The 24,847-nt window shown below is 38.7% G+C and overlaps 1 protein-coding gene across 2 annotated transcripts; it reads right to left on the bottom strand.

The window, feature by feature from the left end:
• Positions 1-1,008: 1,008 nt before the first annotated feature.
• top3b (DNA topoisomerase III beta) lies at positions 1,009-23,436 on the bottom strand. Of its 2 annotated transcripts, none has more exons than XM_047382562.1 (17): positions 23,174-23,436; positions 21,200-21,331; positions 19,638-19,819; positions 19,236-19,432; positions 18,268-18,424; positions 17,816-17,929; positions 16,175-16,265; positions 15,116-15,270; positions 14,872-14,977; positions 13,643-13,789; positions 12,523-12,696; positions 11,957-12,085; positions 11,464-11,613; positions 9,793-9,893; positions 4,198-4,399; positions 3,264-3,451; positions 1,009-1,404 (listed from the first exon to the last, which is right to left on the bottom strand). In XM_047382562.1, the coding sequence occupies exons 1-17, from the start codon at positions 23,241-23,243 to the stop codon at positions 1,123-1,125; spliced, it is 2,577 nt and encodes an 858-aa protein (XP_047238518.1). In that variant the 5' UTR covers positions 23,244-23,436; the 3' UTR covers positions 1,009-1,122. The 2 variants fall into 2 exon arrangements, with proteins under 2 accessions (XP_047238518.1, XP_047238519.1); XM_047382563.1 differs by lacking the exon at positions 23,174-23,436 and adding an exon at positions 20,364-20,465 and having other exon boundaries at positions 21,200-21,333.
• Positions 23,437-24,847: the final 1,411 nt, after the last annotated feature.

Consider the following 24,847-nt stretch of genomic DNA (forward strand, 5'->3'; position numbering starts at 1 on the left):
TCTATATTTGCCAGTGATCTCAGGCATATCTTCATAACTAGACTAACTCTTTACCTACATCAACCTTTATTGCTGCTCTCAAATTGAGCTATTGGTTGTGATGCAGTCTTACCCTGATTTCACTAAATGGTGTAACTAAAGCGCTTTTGACTACTGTGCTGTTCTAAATGCTACTGAGTGTTTCTATATTTTCTGTGGCAGGTTACCTGTGAAACCTTGCCTGTTTTTTCATTCAGGAGTACAATGTTGACCGCCTTTTATTGAGTCTTTTTCCTGCCCCTTGGTGTCATATTTAAGACATTGCTAGTATACTAATGAAGCCTCCAAGCCGTGCTGCAATCGGGTCCTTAAGTCATATTTGTTTTATTTTATATTGCAGAAAATCATGATGCTTATGACTAGTAGAAGTGTAGACAAATCCTAATCTAAATCCTAAACCACCCAGACTTTCTGGTAACCTTTACTCCTAGTTATGATCAACAGTTCTCTATGTTTAAAGAAGTTTTTCTTTGGATATTGGCTGTTCCTGTACCTGATCTTTTTTAGAACAATGTTTTAAATTTTATTTATTGTTAAACTATTTAGCACTGAATCACTAAAGCAAAATGGGCACCTCAATACAGTGAAGCATAGGGGTGGATCAGTGATGGTTTGGGCTGCCATATCATGGCATTCCCTTGGCCCAATACTTGTGCTAGATGGACGCGTCACTGCCAAGGACTACCGAACCAGTTTGGTCACCAAGTGGACCAAGCAAGAGCAGAGACAGAAGAGGCTGGGTGTGCTCAATTACACAGAAGCTGCAATAAAAACCAAGATCAAGGTTCCCTAATGCAGTTTGTGGACATGTTACCTCTCCATCACATTAGGACCCTCCACATACTTTCACATTTTTATAAATCCCCATCACTCTTTTTTTCTAGATTAGAAAACCTCAAATAATTTCCTTTTTTCCACAGAAAACGTCTAGTCTACAAAGTCTACACAACTCTTGTAAAGACACACACAGATGGTTAACTCTGTTTTATTAGATTTTAAATGTAAACTTCAGAAAAGCAGCACATGTTTCGCCACATGGTTTGGTATTCTATGCTTGGGGAAAAGAAGCCAGACACTCTAACGCTACACAAAATATGCTGCCAGTGCTGCCATTTTATCTTTAGGTTTTTTAGGATTGCCACGACGTCCCCTGCCCCGTCCTCGTCCTCCTCGTCTTGCTCCTCCACCTCGGTGCATGGAGTGCCTCATGGTGGCATGTTTGAGCTCCACCACATCCTGGAAGATTGGATCACAGAAAACACAGCCGGTGTGTTGGGTCTCACCGTCAGGAAGAGGAGTGCGAGTCTTGTTGAAGTCCACAGCAACAAGGGAGGCATCACAAGCATCACAGCTCTCCTGAGCAACCTAACAGAAGAGACAGAAGCCAAGAAGCATAATGGCTGAGCCAAAGATCAAGCAAACTCATGGAAACACATAGCAACAATGTGCTCTTTGGTTCAATTCAACCATGTTGCTGTAGATTTTAATTAAACATGTCCAACGAGTTTCATCTACCATTGTTTCAGAAGTCTTACTGCTTGTTCTGATGTAGCTTTGTCAGGCTGTCGGGTTCTTTAAGAGTCTTTCTCCTTGAACCTTTACAAAAAAAGCCCCGACATGTTCAGTCTTTTTCTGATTGTCCCGTCATGACCTCTAACTTTTAGGCTGCTGTAGGGTCTGACATGGAGCTAACTGTGTGTCCTTCAGGTATCTCAACTCTGGGTTAACTTGCTTACTGGTGGCCATAAACAATTGCTTTTCTAAAGTCCTTCAAGATGTCTTTCCTCCTCAGCGTTGTGTTAACACACATTTTTATGCTCCACAGCAGCAGAGTGACAAAACTTCTTTTTATAGGGCAGCCAAGATTTTCTGATGATCAGCTCTATGTATCTGATAAACAGCATCTGGCTGCTTCTTACCCTAACTCATAGAAAAACATTAAGGATGGGGCTTTTTTATTTTACACGGTGCTTTTGCATATTTCATTTTAAATTAGGCAAAGAATAAACAGCTTGCTGCTCGACAACAAAAGAAAGATTCTGAAGTGATTCAGTTTCCAACATTATGAAAAGTTAACCACACATTATTTAAATTAGTTTTAAATTACCATTTGTCATGAGTTGCTGCTACATTTAACTGAATTTAGAACCAAATGATAAAAAAGGCCCACTGAACTGTGCCTTGTACAGATGTGTTGAAAGCTGCAGTAGCATAGTCTTACACTGAAACATGAAAAAACATTTATTTGAGTACATTTGCTAAAGGAAAATCCATCTTTAAGAAATTATTGATAATCTCATCAAAATAAAAGTAACAGCTGCATTTTTTTAATTATACTTCATATATACTTTATCTTAGTTTTAAGTTATTAGTGATCAATGACTTTAGCTGACTAGGCTGGATGAGGCCCTAGTTCATATTGCTAACACGCTCACAGCTAACTGTTAGCAACAGCAATGATCTCCATCTAGGGGTCACCAAACCTTCATTACAACCACCAGACACAATTTAAATGACAAGATGTTTGGAAGAAATATGTTGCAAATACCTTTTCTGTCCTACAGACGTAAACATGTGGAGTTTGCTAAGCTTCACTTAGAAATGAACTGGACCCTTTGCTTTGGTTAGATGAGAACAGGTTTGATTTTTCAGCAGCAAACACTCCAGGTGTGTCTGTAGAGAAACAAACATCTGGAGAATATCATGCCCACTGTTAAGCATGGTGGAAGATCTGTGATGCTATGGATCTCTTTCCCTTCATGCTATTGGAACCTTGTCTTGAAATACCAGGACAAAACAAAAAATGTGTCACTACTGGGTCTTACAGGAGGTAACAATCCCAAACATATGGCCAAATCAACACAGAAATGGTCCACCATGGCCCTCTCAGTGCCCTGAACTAAATCTTGTAGAAAACCTGTGAAGTGACCCGAACAGATCAGAACAGGACCCTGGACTCGGGACCATCAAGAGAGATTGGGAAAACGAATGGTCAAAGAACCCTTTCTACGTATGCTCCAAACTGGACTAAATCTACTCAGATATAAGGCTGGATTTTTCTGTGAGATTATGCTGCTGAATGTATTTTCCATCCGTATCTTTACCAGGGCTGCCAATAAATGTGGCCAACAACAAGAGCAGAACATTTAGCATTTTTAAACACTATCTCAATGTTTTGGAGTCTGTAAATGGGAATATTCTCCCACCGGACATGATTTTCTTACCTGTACTTTGTGTGCATGTTCAAAGAAGTGCACCACCACATTGCATTTGTTGCAAGCCATTCTCCATTTTGGTCCAGATGTGGGATCGAGCACCAAAACGCCACCGTCACACTCAACACACTGGCCGATGCCCAGAGAGTTGAGGGAATGCTGACAGGATGGATGGGTGCACTCATTACATCCCATACCTGGAGAAAACAGACATATAAGGTCTAATCACTCTGTTGCATTCCTGTGTAAACCTTTACATTTATATGTGGTTTCCATACAATTGACCACTTTATTGTTATATGCTATAATACAGGGCAAAAGAAAATATGTATTTATGTGGAATTTGACCTTTGACCCCTTAAACAAACTTAGTTTGTCACTTTTCCAGTCTCACAGACTACTCAAAGCACTTTAAGCTAGAGCCACATTCACCCAATAGCACTCACACAGTCATTCACCGATACACAGATGGGATGGCAACATGGGGTCAGGTGCCTTGCCCAGGGGCACACTGACATGATTCAGGAGGAAGTTGGAATTAAACCCACAACTTTTTGATTGCAAGACATCAACTCCTCCCATTGAGCCACAACCACCTTTAAGACCTGCGCCTTTTCTCACCCATTACTAGGCATTACATTATGACAATGCCAAGCCAAGCCTGGCACGGGTTCGAGGTCCTATAAAATACCCACAATGTCAGATGATAAAGATCCTGTTGCCCATTTTTGTATAAAGTTCTGGTGTTGTCTTTACTGCCTCAATCAGTCCTGAATCTGGTGGTAACTTGCAGACAATCATCACAGATGACAGCTTTTAGAAGAAATTGTAAAACATCATTAGAAAATACTGATTCTAATGTACCTTACTTTATTACACTGCAAACAATGGAGTTCTGGAAATGAACAAAAGAAACCAGAAGAATAGGAGCCAAAGGGAGTACCTTTCTTCATGTCCCTGAAAGGTGGATGGCTGAAACAGTAGGGACACAGTGGGTAGCTCTTGCCTCGGGCCCCAGATGTCCACAGCACGAGCTCAAAGTCATCCAATGGACATCGGAGCTCCTTGTACAGCTTAATGGCTCCGTTCTGGGGCAGACTGTGGGTCTCGTCACAGTGGGAGCAATGGAGCCGGCTCGGCTTGGCCTGCAGGCACAGGAACAGCTCACAGTGATTCTGCTCTTTAGTTTCAGTCATAGGATCATGTCTGTATTGTCACATCCATAAAGCCAATGGTACACTATGGTGATGATGCCCAGTTCTCATATAGTAGTTAGAGCGTCACAGCAAATGTATATCTGTTGACTAATACAACAACATTTGGATAAACATTTTGGATTAAAATCAGAGGCCTTTTAGCAGGTACAGAAAATCAATATGTTTGATTTTACAATCTGGGTTCCGGCACATTTTAAAATGACAAACTCATAATTTAAATAAATCTTTAAAATATCTCAGACAGTTTTCAGGACATTTTCGCCACGCTGGCACTGATGTTCAACATCATCTGGTTTCTGATTTTGGGGTTTCATATCAGTAGGCAGAGCATTGAAAAGCTCCAGATGAGACCCAGCCGCCCATAAAACATATGCTGCTGTATGATTACACATAGAGATGTGGATTTTCAGTCAGCTGCTAAACAAAAACATAACTTGTGCTTTATGACCTTATCTGGAGAAAAGATCTGCAGCTCGTTTTAACTGTTGGATTATATCTTTTTGTCAAATTAAGACTAGAAGTTCATCTTATCATTATAATAGTTTCCTGTTTCTTATAATAACCTAGAATAGGACTTTATTAGAAAGTCATGTGCTTTGGGATTTGTTGCATAATGATAAAAATATTTGCAGTGATAAAACCATATTTTCCTCTCAACAACAATCAATATAACCTTGAGAGTTTTTGGCACCACCATCATAGGTGTGAGGTGTGGACGTCCACTGCAGGGAGACTCCATCCAACTGGCTGAATAATATGTTGGCATACAAAGAATTAATTCACAACGCTTGGAATATAACAGTCAACAATGTTGCATTTGTTGACTGTCCTCAAGGATGTAAATATTGCACGCAGATAGGAATGACAACACATTTTCCTAAGTCTGAGCTTCTCTTGTTGCAATTACAATGTGATTATCTCATTATGTCCAGAAATAAGATCCTGAGCTCATTTTGTCATACTAGTTTGATTATCTTCAGAAAACAAGTTCTCTAACTCATTTGGACACAATAAGAGTAATATGATTTTGTTCTAATAAAATAGTTAGACATTTTGAGCTCGTTTTAATCACAGTAAGCTTCATTATCTCTGTATCTCCAATTAAGAAAGTCTACTTAACTTATTATTTGCTTAACATTTAGTTATTTCTTGATCTTCAAATATCAATACTTGAATGCAAGAATGGTTAAATATACTTATTTCAGCTCAGGAATAATACCAGTGGTGCGAGCAGCTGACTCCATCACTGACTTGTGAGTTATAGTGTCATTGAGCCCCCCCCCAAAAAAAATAAATTAACTAAGATTTAGCTCCTTGCAGGTATGGCTGCTGCTGACTTCCATACATCTTTTATGTATCACATGTTTAACAATTACACCACACCCAGAAGATTCTGAAAATACCAAACCAGTTTCAGACTCAATTCTACTTTTTCCACACTCCGAATCTGTAAAATGCTAAAAGCAATTGAGAAATCTCATACATACAACCTCACTTATGATAGTGAAAGCACAATAGCCTCAAGGGGGCACCAGAGCGCCACAGGTTTACAGGATATCTCACGATTGCAAGCAAGTTAATATGATTTGTGAACTTTAGGTAAAGAAATAAAACTCTCTGATCTGTGTGAACAGCACTGCGCATATAAATTAATTATTAAAACAGATCATTTATAAAAGCAGGAAAAAGGAGTAAACAAACACAGTGACATCTTAAACATATCAGAAATAACAATGATTTCACTCTATGATGCAAAGGTTTCCAATATAGATCAGCTGTTACTCATGTAAACTGTTCCTACTTTTAACAATCAACACCACTCTGAAAAACAGAAGTGGTCAGAAAAAAGTTAACATTTGTTAGGAATAAGCTTTCTTATTATTACTTATAGATGAGTTTTCCCATTCACACCATAATGATAAATTACAAATTATGATGTTTTCACTTTTGTTAGGATATGAATAAGAATCCTCACTGACATTATAAGGACAAATGACCTACGGTTTGACAGAGTTTAGTACATTGGGTTTGATTGTGGGGTTAGGGTTGGACACCTGCTATTAAACACTATCAGATAGACACCAGAATGGTGACACATGGTCTACTGATAAACACTGAGGGAGTGTACTTCACTTGCACAGGAGTACCAGATATAAAACTACATGTGACCTTCTTTTGGGCCTGCTTCGTCACTTTTGACGCTGATCTCTGTAACCATTCCTCTGCCTTATGTAGATTCAAATTGTTAAACGTTTAGTTATGTTTGAGAGTCGTTGCTTTAAGAGAAGACAGTGGGGTCGCTTCTGGGGACCAAGAGCCGGAGGGTCTCCGAGGCGTCTAACCGCCAACAGGGTGTGGTAGCTCGGACACATTTTCTTAACCAGGAGGGGACACTCAAACCCACAGAGTATGACACTGTTCAGCATTATTAAAACGATCACAGACAGCTGAAACAAAAAATGATCTCATGTTGTTGTTACTATGAAACCTAACTACGGGTGATGTACAGAGGGAATTCACATTCAATTTATCAGATTATTTTTATTTAGGGTTGAGCCAAAAACTAGTCAGAGAGGAGCAAACACCAAGGCCGATTTTCACCATCTTAACGACGCCGATATCCAGCAATTTCATAACAGGTCACGCTAATGCTATTTCATAAACCTGTAAACTTTTACCAGTTATGTAATAGATGGCTATTTATATCAGACACCATGGTGGTCCAGACTGGGTTCCAAAAAACCTACCAAGACTTAAACACACATTGTTAAATGGAACTTGTAAAATATATCTGGGCAGAGGACCAATCTGTAGAAAAGTAATGTGCTCAGTTTGAACACTTTTTAACATCTAATGATGAGTAACCAAAGCTATTGGGCTCAGCCCAAGACATATGAACAGCTGGTTGAGCTTGCCAAAGCTCTTATATCCTAAATAAATAGGCAGCAATGCAGATTTAGGAATATGTCAAAATGGAAGACTAAATCCCGACTTTCTTTGACAGTCACAGAGAAAGTGACATGAGATCCAAATGAAACAGGTTGTAAAGGACAGAGGCAGGTACATCAGAGCTCCAAACACCTCTCTATACTCTGCTTCTTTATCTTCTGCTCAAACAGACCTTCATGCAACTTTCTTCTGCTTCTTTACCCCTCCGTCAGATCATGACCGATGGATGTTCTCACTGAATGCCTACAAATCATTCCATAAAGATTCCTCATCATTAGTATTAGTTTAGGTTTTTGAGTTTTTAAACAGGTTTTTACCACTAATGTACAATGATTAAGAGTTTTGTTTGTTTGGGGACGAACAAACTTTATTCATTCATTTAGGGATGCACGATATATCGGCATTGACATCAGTATTGGCTGATATTAGTCATATGGGTATTGGTCTGATAAGTAAAACTGGGCCGATATTAATAACAGATATTTATTACCATCTTGATTGTGTTTCTGGAGAGGGTTGGCCATGTGGTATTTGTTTGGTCATGTGACAGTGATGCAGGACTGTAGGGTGTTTAACTGAAGCAGAGAAGCAATGTTAATGGTGTGGTCACTGTTTCAGAGTGTTGAAAGGGTACTGAGATATATATGATATATAATATCTGTAAATACTGGTCGATCGGCCATAACAGCGACATTAATATCGGATATCAATATCGGCCTGAATTTTGATATCTTCTCCAAACCCTTTTCCGAGAATGCTATTAGTTTTAATATTAGCATTTTAATTACCTCTATTTACATGTAAAACTGCAACAAATAATGCTGGCAGACACAGTTTGCTGAAACCATATCAATGCAAAACCAACATCAGTGGTTGTGATGGAAGGTGAACACATGAAGCTCACTGCCTCCTGCTGTCTGGCTGCACACAACCCACTATGCAAAGATTCAGATTCACTATGTGGCTCATTATACATTCATTAATATACAAGTGCTTCAGTGCTTATGTGAAATTTCAATTAAAATAAGGAGCCCAGCAAAACTTGGAAGGTCAGACATCAGTCAGACAAGAGTCGGCAATAAAGAAACAAATTATAAAGGTTTGTTTGAATTTAGGTTTTCATAGACTTAGAGCATGTTAGCATCAACAACAAAGTATTTGCCCCCTTTAACAATTTAATCTGTTGCTTTTTGTACCATCTAACTGCTGAAGTGGAGGGCAACTGGACTTCTGTTCTTGTTTATTTTTGTCACATCTAGATGTTTCAAATCAAACTAATTTTAACATTAGAGATAACCTAAGTAAATACTAAAAGATATTAAATCATGAATTTATGATGATTCAACACATTTTTTTCTGAGATATTTCACTTGGTATACTTAGGTCTAAAACACCGATTTCTTCTGAAACCAAAAATCGGTGTAATATAACCTGTGTGAAAAAATTAAGATTTTAAACCAAAACCATTTCTAAGGCTTTGAGGTTCAGTGAACCAAAGTGGAGCCATTATCTACAAACAGAAAAAACAAAGAACAATAGTCAACCTTCACAGGAGATGCTGACTTATTAAAATTAGTTCAAGAGCACATTGCCAACTCATCCAGGAGGTCAGAAATGGACCCAGAACCACATCTAAAACATCGTTTTTCCTTCAGTTAAGACCAGTGTTCACGTTTCAACACTAAGGAAGAAACTACCTCCATGAAACTGTTCCAAGGCCAAAACCACTGCTTACCAAACGGAGCACAAAGGCCCGTCTCACATTTGCCAAAATAAGATCTTGATAATCTCCAAGACTGAGAAGACAAAAGTGAAACTCCTTGGTAATATAAAGGTCTAGGGTTACTTCGGTTCTTTGAGGGCCAGGATGACCTTTCGGATTTGATGGAACCATGAAGTCTGAACAAAAAAATCCTGAAGGAGAATGTCACACAGTTGAGGTAAGCAGCCTCTGAATGGTTCACAAAAACAAATGAAGATTTAGGAGCGGCCTAGTCAAAGTCTGGACTTGAGCTACTATGGCATGAAAATCAACAGGCTGCTCATGCTGGAAAACCTTCCAGTGTGGACAAATTAAAACAATTCTGCAAAAAAGAGTGGGCCAAACTTGCTCCACAGCACCATAAAAGACTCACTGGCCATGGCTGTTGTTGCTAGTTATTAGATAATTATGTTGGTTATTAAGGGTCATTACCTTTCCCATAAGCCTAGGTTGGTTTTGGATAGCTTTTTTCCCTAAATAAATGAAATTATCATTTGAAAACTTCTGTTTGTATATACTGGGGTTTCAAATGTCTGATATTTATATGTAATGGATGATCTGAAACATTTATGTGGCCATGCTTGCATACAAAAATACAAAATCCACTCACCTGGATGTACTTCATGAAGCGGTGGCATTTGCCACAGCGAGAGAGGGGCTTTCCAGTGGCAGCAATGGGGGAGAAGGAGACCTCCATCAGCTCATCCATACCTATAGCACACAACATAAATATAGTCTGGACCGGACCAAAACAGAACCACACGCCCAACATCATCACTCTTTCTCTTATTCAAACCTACATACTTGCATTACAACCCGTACTGTAGAGAAGCACATTGGGAATTTTATGAACAGTAAGAAAATCCGAAACCACAAATTAACAAAAACTGCATGAAAATACACATAACCTTTAGTTCTCACAGTCTAACATTAAATCAGACTAAACTTTTCCTGTTTTAGATCGGTTAGTATTACCTCAATTATTTTTAATTATATTCAAAACAATTTTTTCTTTTTTCTTAGAGCCAAAAGTTAAATACACCAAGATTCCTTTGTCTTCAAACTATTTGGGAAAGCCCATATGGTGAAGTCATGGTTTTGTAACCTTCTGATCAAAGCATTTGAGTCAAAGGGAGGCTGGAGGATGTATTTTAAGGCAAGAAGGAAACTTGTAAGCCTCAGAAAACCAACCAAACTGTGAAGTACGGAGGTGGCAGCATCATGATATGTTGTTGCTTTGCTGCAGGAGGGACTGGTACATCTGGTATTACGAGGAAAGAACACTGTATGGAAATTTTGAAACAAGATCTAAAGACAATGGTAATGAAGTTAAAGTTTGGCCACAACGAGTCTTCCATAAGGACAGTGACCCTGAGCATAAACCTGACTAATTTCCACCAGTTCTGTCAGGAGTTTTAGGCCAGAATTCCAGCAAACTACTGTGAGAAGCTTGAGCAAGAAACCCAAAACGTTTGAGCCCAGTCATAGAGTTTAAAATGCAGTATTGAAGAACTGTAGGTAACCTTCTGAACCTAAATTCTCAAAAATAAAACCTCTCTATCATTATTCTGGCATCAAACTATTTATTATATACACTACTGGTCAAAAGTTTTACTTTCTCACTCAATGGGTCTCTTTATTTTCATGACTATTTACATTGTAGATTTTCACCAAAGGCAACAAAGCTATGAATGAAGACACATGGAATTATCTATAGACAAAAAGTGTGAAATAAATCTAAACATTTTTAGATTTTAGATTCTTCCAAATAGCCACCCTTTGCTTTGATGACTGCTCTGTACCCTTAGCTTTCTATCCATGACCTTCACGAGGTGGTCACCTGAAATGGTTTTCCAAAGAGTCTTGAAAGAACTTCCCAGAGGTTCATTGAGAGATGGCCAGAGGTTAATATTTCAGTCAGAGGGGTGGCTACTTTAGGGAATCTAAAATATAAAAACACATTTAAAGTTCTTTAACAGTTTTTAGTTTGCTACATAGCTACATGTTTTCATTTACTGTTTTGATGCCTTCAGGGAGAATCTACATACATTGGAAATAGTCATAAACATAAAGAAAATCATTAAATGGGAAAGGCGTTCTAAAACGTTTCATCGGTAGTGTATATTATTTAATATTTAATTATTTAGGCACTCCTAACGGAGCTAAAACAGGAAAGGTTGGTCTTATTTATTCTGTTTGTACAGTGTATGTAACTATCTGGTATTAACTGGACATCTGTTGATGTATACAGTGACTGTTCCCGTTAGTGCAGTAAACTTACTGGTGATGGAATCAACAAAGTAGTGAAACTTCCTCTTAAAGATCTCCAGTCCGTGCTGCAGCACCTGCTGGTAGTTTGCTTTCCCCTGAGCAATAAGGTTCAGCTGCTTCTCCACAGCGCTGCGGATGGTAGGGAGCACAAGCTCTGCATCTGCACACCCAAAGAGACAAACGCTGAGTTTTTAACAGCAACCTCGTGGCCCAGGGGCCATTTGCAGATTGAGACTTTTTATATATTTTTATATTAGGGAAAAATTATTACAGACTAATTAAATCTTCCTAGGTATTGCCATACTATTTGCTTTTTCTGTGATTTAACCGTAAATAACATCACATCTATGCAGTGACTTTCACCCAAATCTGCTTTTGATGATTTATTAAACTTGGCTAAATAAAGTAAGTGATGATTCAACAGTGTTCTAAAGATGCAGATCTAACATTTTGAAACCAACTGTATTCATCTAAGAGAGTAAAGTGGCTGAAAGAAAACTTACCTATTTTGTAGTAGCCGTGCACCAAGACAATGCCCAGGTTGGTGGGCTTTAGTCTGCGTCCATTCTCTACCGTCACATAGTTCCTCTGACAGATGTTATTGATGTGGACGGGAATACTGGCATCAGTACCTGAAGGAACAAGGACAGTTATCAAACTATTATAACCACCATCCTTTCATAAATACATCTCTTCATGCTGATATGATTTAGAATTTGCTGTATAATAAAGATCAAATAGTGTGAAATCTAGTTGTTTGAATTCTAATGAAACTACATCTAGGATGACATTTCTTGGACATACTACTGTTCTGCTTGATATAAAGCACTATGATAGGACTTAAGGTTGATTTCTGTGCTGCAGCAAGGAGTAGAAGCCAACTATCATGTTTGTGCCTCTCCAAAAACCTCACGCTTCTCACCTCACCTTCTATTTCATCAAGGCTTTAAGAGCAGTTTGTCACAAGGTGGTGCTGCACAATTACTGTAGTGAAGCTGAGAGGAAGGCTGCTTCCTGTCCTTAAATGATTTTGTGTCAGAGGGAACAATCCTGTGGGCAGAGCTAATACCGATGCCATGTTTCTCCATGAGTGTGATGAGATCTGCCTCTGTCAGGTAGTCTGGAGGGCTGGTCTGCCGCTCCACTAGCTTGATCTCGTCCACCGTAAAAGTGTCTCCACGTTCGCAGGCGGGTAGAGCTTCTTCCAGAGGAATTCCCTGCCATGGCATCACTGTTGTGTAACCTGTGAACACGTTACACACTCAGCAAGGATTAGCTTGCAACAGTTACGGTGCTCTGCGTGTCTTCAGTGGATGGAACACTGAGAAAAGGTTAATACCAACATGAAAAACATGGACTGGGTTTCCTGAACACTGTTTCTTCAACAATGTGCTTCCGGTCTGCTTTCTTCTGGTTTCATGCCTGCAATGCATTCATTTTCTCCACTGCGACACCTATGTTTTAGGAGTGGCACTGCAGCGTGACTTAAGCATCAGTAAAAACATCAGTTCTGCTTTGTTGACATCACAACTCACTCACATCAAGATCAATACCTGGTTATAATCCTGTATTGACCTGATTGTTTCATAGCCTAATAAAATGACTTCACAGTGACTGTACTGACAGAGGATGCTCCCTAATCACTCAACACAAAAACATGTGATTAATTTACAGTTCTAACAGTGCATGGCCATCACATAACAGGCTAAAGAGCAGAAAAGAGCAGAAAAGGGAAGTTGCAGCAACCCAAAAAAGTTCATATTAGACAGTCTCTTATAACAAATAAAGGTTGTAAAGGAACTAACAGTAGCAGAGCTGACTGTAGAACATCTGTGATTCGTTGAGATGATCTCCTCTGGCTTTCTATGAATAACTACTGGCTCTGAGAGTGCACAGCATGGGTACCTCAGACTGGGTCTTCAGCTGATCGGACATTATAAAGACAACTAAATTAATAAAATCAAAGGAAAAGGGAAAAAAAAGGAAAAAGGCAATTTCATGCAGACCAAAGGTTTACCAGGCTATGAACTGTGACAGCAATCAAAACTTAGATAAAAGTATCGACCCAAACTCAGCTCTAACCAGCTCAACTCCCACAAAGCTGAGCGAGTTTAAGGGATGAAATATTCTGCTGTTTAAAATGATTAATTTCAACAACATACTGGCATAGTGCAGACTCCTGGTTTTACCTGCTGATATGAGAGTTTTCCCACTACATGAGAAGGCCTCCATGCCAATTTTGAAGTCTATTGTGGTTTGCAGGTACTTGCAGTCCTGACTGACAGTGGCAATGAAATGTCGTGTGATGTATTCGTACAAGCGCCAGCCATCACTCCCTGCAGGAGAGAAGGAGACCAACAATCTCTGAGACACTGAAAGAACCAAGAACATGCACACTCACACAAGTGGTGCTCAAACATTATGCCACACAAGGATAAAAAGTCCCTGCACATGTATCGCACTTTACACTACAGTCATCCACCCATTCATACACACTCTGACAGAGGTAGGCTACTTTGTAACCACAGCTGCCCTGAAGGGTTCAAACCAGCAACCCACCAGTTACAGGACAAACCCCTACCGCCTGCGCCACTGTGGGTCACAATATTCAATTTGTTTTTATTAGAAACACAACAATAATTGTATAGTGTTAGTTTGAGCTTCTCAGTAATAATATTGAAATTAAATGAATAGTCTGTTTTTTTTATGGATCCATTTGATTACTTCAGTTTTCAGGTTGAGTCTTCTTTTCTAGAATATTTCTTTTTACGTTTTTAATTTTTAATCATCTTCTGCTTCTATCAGCCCATGACCCTGTCAATTCTTTTTATTAGTCTATCTATCCTTCCTGCTTGTTTCCTTTCTGTCATCTTAAAGATTCTTTCATTAGATTTTCTCTCACTGAACATTTTGTATTTTAAATTGTCTTTCCTTGCTAGTAAATTTTTAATTAAGCATTAAGTTCTTCCTGCCTTTAAAACAACACAAACATATAGCAAAATAAGAACAGAAGATGTGCCCGCCAGCGCGCGCGCACACACACACACACACTCTTGTTTTACTATATGTAGTGAGGACCGTGTTGACTCCCATTGATTTTCAGTCATTTTCAACCCTTTCTATGACCTAACCCTGACAATAACCCTAAACCTAACCATTACCAGTGCTTACCTAACCCTAACCTTAACCTAAACTCAATTCACATCTTAGTCCTAAACCTAACCGTTAGCAAAATAGGTCGTGAGGACCAACAAAATGTCCTCACTTTGGTACAAACGGTCCTCAATTTGATGGTGAAATCTGGAAAATGATGCTCACTGTGATGCCAAGACAGGAACACACACACACACACACACACACCATCCTATGCTAATGGATTTATTCATTATTCCCTTTTAATGGGGTTTATATGACTCACCCAGTTCCCCCTCTGACGCAGAACGCATGGGAGTAATGGGTGGATGGTCTCCTGCATCACTTCCCTTCCTGGGTCGGTTTATGCCAGTTGAGAGAAGCGCTTTTATCTGGTGAAAAGAATATTTTAAACTCATCTAAAAAATAAGATTCATGTTCTGATTTCTTTGTCCAAACACAATACAATGCATCTAATTATGTGTGGACTCATCCTCGAATATATGAGGCGGACTAATTCATAGTCTTACCTCCTCTGCCCACACAGGGTTGTTGATCTGCTGCTTCAGGGTTGCCTTCAGGTCAAAGTTCTCGGGGTAGTGGGTCGTCTCAGTACGTGGGTAGCTGATGTAGCCCTGCGTATATAGGCGCTCTGCAATCTGCATGGCATGTTGGGGACCCATACCTGCAGCATCAGATCAACAACATACCTGACTTTCTTCCCCTGTTCCCAACTAAACCTGGACGTTCACAAAACTGGGAGCCTCACTTTAGAGCTTATGGTTTCCTTTTATGTCTCAGTGAAATACAAAGATAACAACAGAAATGAAGCGAGTTTTCAGGGCCATTTGCATCACTACCTTGTAAATCAGATTTTCAGATACAGTGACAAACAGAAGGTTTTTATTTTTAGTAGAAAAAGATCTTTAGATATTCTGGGATTTTAGTCGGCCAAATGTAGAGATTAAACACTGGTGCTTAACAACTTTTCCCTCGTTCAACAATTCCTAGTTTCAGCTACTCTGAAGCTTTCATTTTTGAATTAGTGAGTCAAACAGCAAAACAAAGCAGGCTTTACACTGGGCTCTGAAAAATCTCCATCTTATATGTATTTAAGAAAAGAGTTAATAACTGAAAGGTCTCAGGATGACTTCTGGTTATTATGGTGTAAAGATACATCGAGCTTATGAGACTAGGTGATAACTGATATTGGAATGGCTTCAATGATATAAATGAGTTATTAATAACATTTTGATCAACATTAACATTTATTTTCTACAGTTTATTGTTTGTTTGTATTTACAAACAGAGAGACATTTTCATAAAGTGATTTAAATTGTCTGTCAATAGCTCAGATTAATTCAGTCCATCTTTGACTTCTTTTAATTATAATCATTCTCAAGCTTGACTGCATCTAATCTGGTCCAAATAGCAAAATAAGCAGTGAAGTCACCTTTTATGTTTTTACTAATAGAGTAAACAGATTACAAACTGTGTTTTAATAAAACAATCCGTTCGACCTGGAATTATCCAGGTATCAACATTACTGAATGTTCAGCTAAGGAAAACATGTGATATGATGTAATTACCTAAAGCAGAGCTGGCCACTCTCAGCATCTCCACAGTATTCAAAGCCTGGGGCCTCTGTTTGGCCTTCTCTTTTTTACTCACCGACTCCACCTGCATCCACAATCATAAAAGAAGATACTAATATAATCCCAGCCAAATTGAAATTGGAGATTCATTTAAAAATGTCACACTAGTCACATCAGATAGTCTTTAGTTAATTAGCTTCAAAATGCTTCCTTCTGTTACTCTGGTTACTAACCACTGTACAGCTACTGTACTGTTTGCTACTGGCTACTGCACAGTGTAATTATATTATATATGATAACACTCCATTTTGAGTTTTTTTAAGGCTGTTATACAACACCCCCTGATGAAGTGACAGTAATAATCCCAAAACCAATGTCCTCAGTATGTTTACGTTCTTTCAAAGATCCTCAGAGTCCTCAGAGAGAGGTTCTATCTTAGCCTAAAAATTCCTGCCAAGGACTCCTAGCTTAAGAGTGACTCACTTCGCTGCTGAGAGCGACTCTGAGGAGACGACAGAAATTCCTATCTGAGTGAGGAGGTGTGGTTGACCCCGTTGCTAGGTGTGGTTGACCCCGTTGCTAGGTGTGACTGTCTTTTAAGAGCTGTGATTGGTTGTTACAAAAAAACCAAAAACAAATGCCGTCCTAGTAATCAATGGAGAGAAATTAACTGATGACAGAATTTAGACTGGATTCAGAAATAAGGCATGATGATGAAACTTAGCAAAATGTAATTAACTATTAATTATTTAAATGCTCATTATTCTGATGTGCTTCATGTTATGTTCACTCCCCATGCTGGTCGTTTTCCTAATTTATCTATTTGATTTTAATGTGGACATTCACCTGCCATTAAACTGCGACTGCCTACTTGTTTAGAGAGGTCTGAGTTGGTAAAACGACCCAAACAAAACGGAGAAAAAAATATGGAGAAAACCGAACTGGACAGAGGAGCAGAGCCTGCTGGTGGAGAAGAAGAGAGGAGTGTTGAAAGGTAGATTTGGTCCCGGCATCACAAAGAGGGAACAAAGAGGCGGACTTGGGAGCGCATTCCCGAGCAGATCAATGAGTTGTTCCCTCTGCTTTCAGCACCAGCATGGAATGTGAGAAGCTCTGGTACCTGCTGCAATCAGAAGCTAGAGAGAAGATTGCAGCACAGAAGCGAACTTCTCCACAGACATGTGGGTGCTGATGATCACCATGCAGGCTATGGCTGCAGATGTCATCATGTACAATACAGCAAACACTTCTTCACATCTTCCTTCTGTGTTTATATCAGTGTACTTTGTCTTGTCAAGAGTGTGTATTTATGTATATATACTTTTTTACTTTTTCCAATTTTCTCCAAATGTTTATTTTTGAAAGCCTTTTTAATTAATAACTATTTAAATTCTTCTGTACTTTTTTGTTTGTATGTTTTTTCAGTTTTTATTCACAGTTATTATTTTTTTTCTATTACTTATTTATCCTTCTTAAAATGACCTTCCTAGAGGTGCACCTTTAACCTGTCCTTCTGCTGTAGTTTTTCTAAGAAATCTTAGAATTAGATGAATTCTACAATTTTTCTTAAAATGTCGTCACTCTGAGCTACTTTTAGTCTTAGGATTCTTTGTGAATACGGGCCCTGGTTCTTACCTGGGCTTCCTTGGAAGTCTTGGCCAGGTTGACAAACATCTGGCCCACTTCTCTGTCAAAGACCCTCACCCTGTTCCAGTCCAGAGTCAGGGGGGTGTCCTTTCCTTTGAACACCTGACCAAGACACAGCATGTTCAGCTTCCTTAGCTTAGAAAAAGGCAAAGGCTCACAAGATGAAATCAAAATATGGATCAAAATATGAAGAGTTGCACCACTGAAAATAATCAGCAGAAAGAGAGCTAACCGCGAAGGTCTGGGGAGACAATGAAAAGTTGTCTTTTTACAGGTATAGTTTAACCAGAACCATTCCTTGCTCAAAAATCGCTCGTGAAATACAAGATGACTGCTGGCAAAATACAGAACACGTAACATTAAAATGGCAGAACCCAAACTAAGAAGAAATGACTGATTTATACGACCAGAATTTAAACACAAAAAATGATTTACTGTACCTTTGCCTGGAGGACCCAGTATGTTTCCGGTTTAAAGGACTGGATCTTATCATGGCGCTCAACACAGAAACCAAGTGTTGGGGTCTGACACGGTCCAAATGAGATTAAGGAGGAGTCTAAATTCCCATATTTGCCCTGGAAATACTTGGTCTGGAATCTGAAAACAGACGGGCTTAGATTCAGTATGAAGGTCCTACAGGATCTGAGATCAACCTGGTTTAACCGTAGAACCTAAGACTTTACTGGATTTCCACTAACAGGAAAGCCTATACAAGGTTAACCCAAACACTTTAGCTGGATGAAATCCAAACAGTTGCAGATACCTGTCAGTTTGGACCCAATCCTGAAGGTACCTGGTGAAAAACTGAAGAGAGCTGTCATTTTTAAAAACCACAGTGAGTCCAGAACTACAAATCCAACAGAAAACCTGATGGGTCAACTGAAGTGGACTGTCGACAAGAGATGTCCTGTTGCAAGGTAGCATGGGTAAATATTACCAATGTGGGATTCTTACAGGCTGCTACCAAATAAGCCTGAAACCAAATCAAGCGCTGCTTCAACAAATGAGTTTAAGGGTTTATACAAACAGATTATTACACCTCTGTTCCTTTAATATTTTCGTACTGGATTTGGTAGCTGCTCACTGGAATAGTACTAGATCTTTTTACATTAACAAAACTGCTTCATAAACACTGAGTAAAGCCTGTTAGAAAGTCAAGACCCAGAAGAGTACACACAAAGTGTACTCTCCTAGGTCCACTTTTGTGCTGGTAACATCCAAAGACGCATCAGGGTTTCCTAAACCAGAACCCCTGGATGACTTGGCTGCTATCACTTGGTATTAATTAGTTTTTCGATACTAAAAAGAGTCGTATATGAAAACACCTACAATTAGATGTTAATTAGAACTTTAAAAAGTCAAACTGAAGGTACAAGCCATCAGCATACGGCTGGACGTAGAAGTATACCGTGTGAAGGCGCAGCCGATTCGCAGGTCCAACTCCTGACGAGCATCTACCGACAGCGCTTCATTTCTGTTGGGTTCTCCAAGGCGGTTCATGGCGTTCCAGATGTCGGTGTCAGTTATGGAGCTGAATTTGGCACGGAAGACGCTCTGATCCCTGACACTGCCTTTGTTCATCACTGGGTGGATGGCATCCAGAACCTGGGATTCAAAACGTTTGGCCTTTAATAATGATGATAACCAGGTTTAAATGACTTTCGTTTAACATCCTAATTAACACAAGTCCTATTTGTCCAGTACAGATTTGTGAGCTCAGTCTATATCAAATATCTTAGTGAATTTGTTTTCAACTTCCATTAAAACGTGTATTTCTTCTAGACATTTGTGTACATGAGTTCAGAGTTACCTCAAAACAAATGTTCTCGCCTTCTTTATCACAGTCCAACCATAAAACCACATAGTCAGAGCCTCTGGCTTCAACTTGGAGAAACTTCACCATGTTGAGTTTGGGATTGGCTTCCTTCTTTTCCGTTGGAGCTTTACTAAACAGCTCTGCAGGGTCCACCTTGTCCCAATTGTTGTACTTTCCTGGAAAGAGAATAAGCTGTCTGTCAGGAAAGTCTTTATCGGCTAGTTTTAGGTTCTACTGACCAGGATAAACCCAGACCTGGTCTCTGTATGGCTTTGGTTTAGGAAACCAGATCAAATTGAAGTGGCTCCACCTGATCCATTCAGAACTATTCCAGCCTATTAACATATTTTGGAAGAATGGATTTGTAACATTTTTCAAACAGCAGTGCACCTCTGCACATACCTGAACCTTTATGTAGCAGCAAGAAAAGAAGCAGGCTGTCTTAGTTTTGTTCTGGTTTAGTAAAATAGTTTTAAAAAAAGTCTTTAACTTTAACTGAAATTAACTAAGAATGTAAAATAAAATGTTTCTCTGTGCGGGCAGAAATACTTATTCTACAAGACTTTTCTTTTTATTTCTTACAGAAAAAGTTAATATTTCTAAAAACATCTTAAGCAGCAAAACAGTTATTTCTCCCTCTAGTGTTTAACCTCAGAGATGGGAGACCTTAAAAGCTTGTGAACATTACCATTAAAGTAAAGAGTAATATTTCATGTGTACAATAAGAAAACGTAGGCTTGCATCTCAGGATTGGCATTTCTCCATCTAAGGTTTGCATGTTCTCTATAGTCACAGAAGAGCGGCTCCAGGTCCGTTACAAGCCTGCACAGAAAGGTTCAGAATCCTGATGAATCAGGGATTGAAGTACACAATAATAATATAAACAATAAGAATGAAAGATTAACATGTTGTGCAGCTCGAAGAAATATCTCTGGTACTTCTGAAGACATCGGTTTTTAGGAAGAATGAAGGTAAACTGCAGGCACCACCGTCTCTATAGTTACTGGTCCAACTCCAACATTAACAATTTAATTCCAACCTTTTTATAAAAAGTAAAAAGCTTTTTCATGGAACATTCACCTGGATTACATTCTTTCTCCAAGCACTAATTCATTTCTTTTTTCTCTCTACAATGACTTCAGCATTGATGATTCAACATTACAAAAGCAGTTAATTAAAAATAAAAGTATAACTTGTTCAGTAAAAAATAACAATTGTGCTTAAAGGAAAAGTCCACCACATTCCATGATTTTTGGAGGCCTTTACTAAACCGACAGATTGGTCCGAGTGAAGAGTCACTGACTAGTCATGCCTACAGTAAACCACACTGAGAGACACACTGCTGACAGTGTGTTTGGATTTTCTATCCAAAGAAAATAAACTCTCTTCATCTTCATTGTCTGCTCCCTCTAGTGTCAGATGCTGTCTGATGACTCTTATTCTGTAAAAGGTTCAATAGATTCTTTTTACATTTTTTTTCAAAGACAATAACATTTATGCTCTTTGAGCAGCAAAATACCATCAATGGTAATAAAAAGAATGAGCATGATACCCACCAGTGAAATCCAGACTCATCACATGCCCACAAACAGAGGTCATCTTAAAGCGGACGGTCTGACCTTGAAAACTGCCACTGTATTCATGCACTGAGCATGCTCCATTGAGCCCTTTCCGACTTGTACAGCTTCCTAAAAGTGAAGAAGAAGAACACAGGAAACAAGTATGACTCAACAGCAGATTAATCTAGTTGACAGTTTTAAATAATTCAACAGTTTTATAATGATTGGCATCTGCCACACTTTAGCATACTTAGCCAATTAAAGGGTCGGCACAACTGGTGGACCGCACTGTGTTGTTACTGGTCAACTTCCCATGAAACAACCTCAGTGGAATAGTACTAGCTCTTTGTTACATTAACATTAAAAAACATTTATCATAGACTCATTTTTTTTTGCCTCACAAACACTCAGAGGTTTCAACAGAAGTATGTAAATGTTGTATATCAATAGTATTTATTCCTATCTTTGCATGTCCTCGTTACATGCACACCTCTGTCCTCACTTTAAAGGTTACCAGTAAAAACAGAAAGTCAGAGTTGATGGAGAAAAAGAACACATGGCAAGAAATCAGAAATCAGCAAGGCACAACGAGGAACCCTACAGCCAGCAGCCCTCACGTTAAACGGTGTCCTTCCACAGACTTTCCAGGCCTAAGCATCCCGGTAGCCCTGATGTCGTTACATGGACCTCACTGCTTTACCCTCTGACCTTTTCTTTAAACTCAGAGTTGCAGTGTCACAGTCGGTAGCTCAGGTATGTTCATTTGGTGACAGTACATTTAGAAATTGTAAACTTATTGTATATTACTGAATATTATCATTAAAAATAATTTCTTAAAATTATTAAATAGAACCATATTCAAAAGTTAGAGCACAAATGATTAAATATTTTCTTAAATTTGTTTCACCATTAAATGATATCAACAACAAATTATTTAAAGGTCGTTTTTTTACGGTTAGGGTTATTGTGAGTGTTGGGTTAGACCCCGTCTTTCTGAATCCAGTAAGCCCAGAATGAATGTTGATAAAGACAGGGAATATTTTTGAAGCAGGTTCTAGAGCACCGGTCTCGGTGTCAGCTACACATTGAAACCACTGTTGTTTATAGCGCTCAGATAAGAACATTTTTGGGTCAAACCAATCATGTATTCTGGTGTCCAGCAGAAACAGAGAGGTTCAGTTTTCCTTTTAACAACTCGGGAAGATCAAATCTGTGAACACCAGTCCAACTGGACCGACCGAACCCATTTGGGCCCAACGTTGCATTGCTCAGCAGCAGGTTAGTTAAGCAGTCCTGGTTCAGGAAGTTTCCGTCACATTTTCAGTCATTTTCAGTCAATTAGATTATGTGTTCTGATAAGACTGGTTTATCAGATTAAAAACATCTTTTGAAAATAACTTCTAAGCAGATTTAAACATATTTTTTATTAAGCCCACATTTCTGTCTTAGAAAGTTTTTTTTATTGGTCTGAATCTTAAATGACGTGTTTTCATTGGCTGTAAGCAGAAAATGGTCGTAATTACCAGAAATAAAGGCTTAAAAACATCAGTCTGTGTGGAATTAGTCTACATAATATTTGTCTACTTTACATGAACATGAATTTTGATGACATCCTACTCTTCATCTATAAGGTCCAGTTTGTTGCAACTTTAATTATTCTGCAAACATCCTGCTCAGGGTTTAGGAGTGTGTTCATAGTTGGATCAGAACCAGAACTGCAACCTCCGCTCTAATTCATCCCAAAGATGTTGAAGAAGGTTGAGGTCAGGACCCTGCAGGCCAGTCAAGGTTCTCCACACCTGTAGCCATGGAAGTGATTGGACCACCAGAATTCATTGATTTGGTGCTGTGACCCAATACTTCTGGCAATATAGTGCATGTAATGTGTTTTATTTAGTGAACTGGGTTAGCGAAATAAATGAAATTAATTGAATACGACTGTATGAACACACAATATCAAATCCGATTTACCTTTGGAGAGGATTTTGGCGATCGACTGGGCCAAAGAGGGTTTCTCTGCCACCATCAGAACAGTTCTCATTCTGAATGATGTGAACACAGCCGCTCCTCGAAACAAGTTTCCGTCTCAGCAGTTCTGAAGGCCCACAATGCAGAAACTAAGTCTGGTCCAGTAAAGGAAAAACAGTCCACAGCTAAAACAACGTTTGAACCTTTCTGTTGAATGCAAAGCTTGTTTATTTGCATTTACTTCCGGGTGATGTGTTACAGACACGTATGGGAAGCCGAAAGGGTCATATAAAAACCCGCAGAGCACAGACGCGGACATCTACAGGCAAACGTGTGATGGTTGTTTAGTAAAAGTTGCTGCTGCGTCAGAACACGTAAACAGTTAACCATAGAACCGAACCTCAAGCGTGTTTCACTGTTAACCTTCCTCTTCCCTTCAGTCCAGAGGAGCTTTTTCATGTTGGCTTGCTAGTTCCAAACATTTCCTCCTCATATATGGTTGATTTGGATTAACAAAAATATTCAATTAAATGCTTCTTTATTTAAAGTTACATGTTTCGATACTTAAAGTTTAACCAACAAACCAATTTTCATAATTAACGTATACAGAAGAGATTTAGATTCATTTTGTACTTTTTGGAAATATGGGAACTGAAACAATTTTTTTCTCTTTTATGATTGTTTGAAATATTATAGTACCAAAGCTTCTCAAAATAATAAAGACATTGTGTATTTCAGTGGGAATAAATATGACTTAAAGTGATGTTCTACAAATGTATGTACATGGTTTAGTTAAAGTAGTTTAGACAGAGGAAGTAAAGAATGTGTCAAAAAATGCAGATAAGCACATGTATAAATCTAATCCAGCCGTCAGTTTTGGCATTTTTATTTTCCTTTTGTGACTGTTTGTATAATATTGTTTTTATATTATTTTACAGTGAGCTTAGAATAAATACGAAGAGCTTTGTTTGTTTAAAAGTTTGTATTTTAGTAAGAACCTGTTTTCAACACATTTAATTTAACACTTTCATTTCTGCAAAGTTAGCTATTCAATTCAATTCAGTTTTATTTATATAGTACCAATTCACAACACATGTTGTCTCAAGGCACTTCACAACAGTCAGGTTCATACATTCCAATTAATCCTAATAATTGAACAGTGCAGCATAGGTGAAGCTGTGCAGAAATAGTGCTAAAATCACTTTATCAATCTCACAGGTTGCTGGTGCTTATCTCAAGCGATCACTGGGCGAGAGATGAGTACAACAGTGCTACTAACTGCTCCACTGTGCAGCCTCTGTGAAACTTCAGCAGTATACCATGCAAACTTGTACAAAAGCCGTTAAGTCCTCAAAACACGATGTTTGTAATATGTGTGTGTGTGTGTGTGTCCATTTAAAATAAAATGTGAAACTAAGCAACTAGAACTGAAGAAGTTGTTTGTTTTTTTTTTCTCAGACCAAGAATGATGTTTCAGTAAAAAACAGTTTATTTATCAGCAGATTCCTAACTTCTGTTAGCAGATTGTTTCGTGTTACGCTCAGACTGGGTGAGATCACAGGATGTTGAAAACGGAGTATCGAAAGAAGTTTCTACATGTGGATGACTCACACATGAACACTTGACATGAGGTTGAAATATTTAAAAGTGAGATGGGAACATGAGTTCCACCATTGT

This window comes from Girardinichthys multiradiatus, chromosome 12 (assembly GCF_021462225.1).
Source record: "Girardinichthys multiradiatus isolate DD_20200921_A chromosome 12, DD_fGirMul_XY1, whole genome shotgun sequence".
Taxonomy (NCBI): Eukaryota; Metazoa; Chordata; class Actinopteri; order Cyprinodontiformes; family Goodeidae; genus Girardinichthys; species Girardinichthys multiradiatus.

Bases quoted from the DNA above. Each gene is read 5' to 3' on its own strand.
- top3b (XM_047382562.1), bottom strand. From the start codon at position 23,243: ATGAGAACTGTTCTGATGGTGGCAGAGAAACCCTCTTTGGCCCAGTCG. The intron at 18,425-19,235 runs GTATACTTCTAC...GTCTGTTTTCAG, and splicing joins ATCGGCTGCGCCTTCACACG to ATTCCAGACCAAGTATTTCC. The intron at 12,697-13,642 runs GTAAAACCAGGA...ACGTGTTCACAG, and splicing joins GAAAACTCTCATATCAGCAG to GTTACACAACAGTGATGCCA.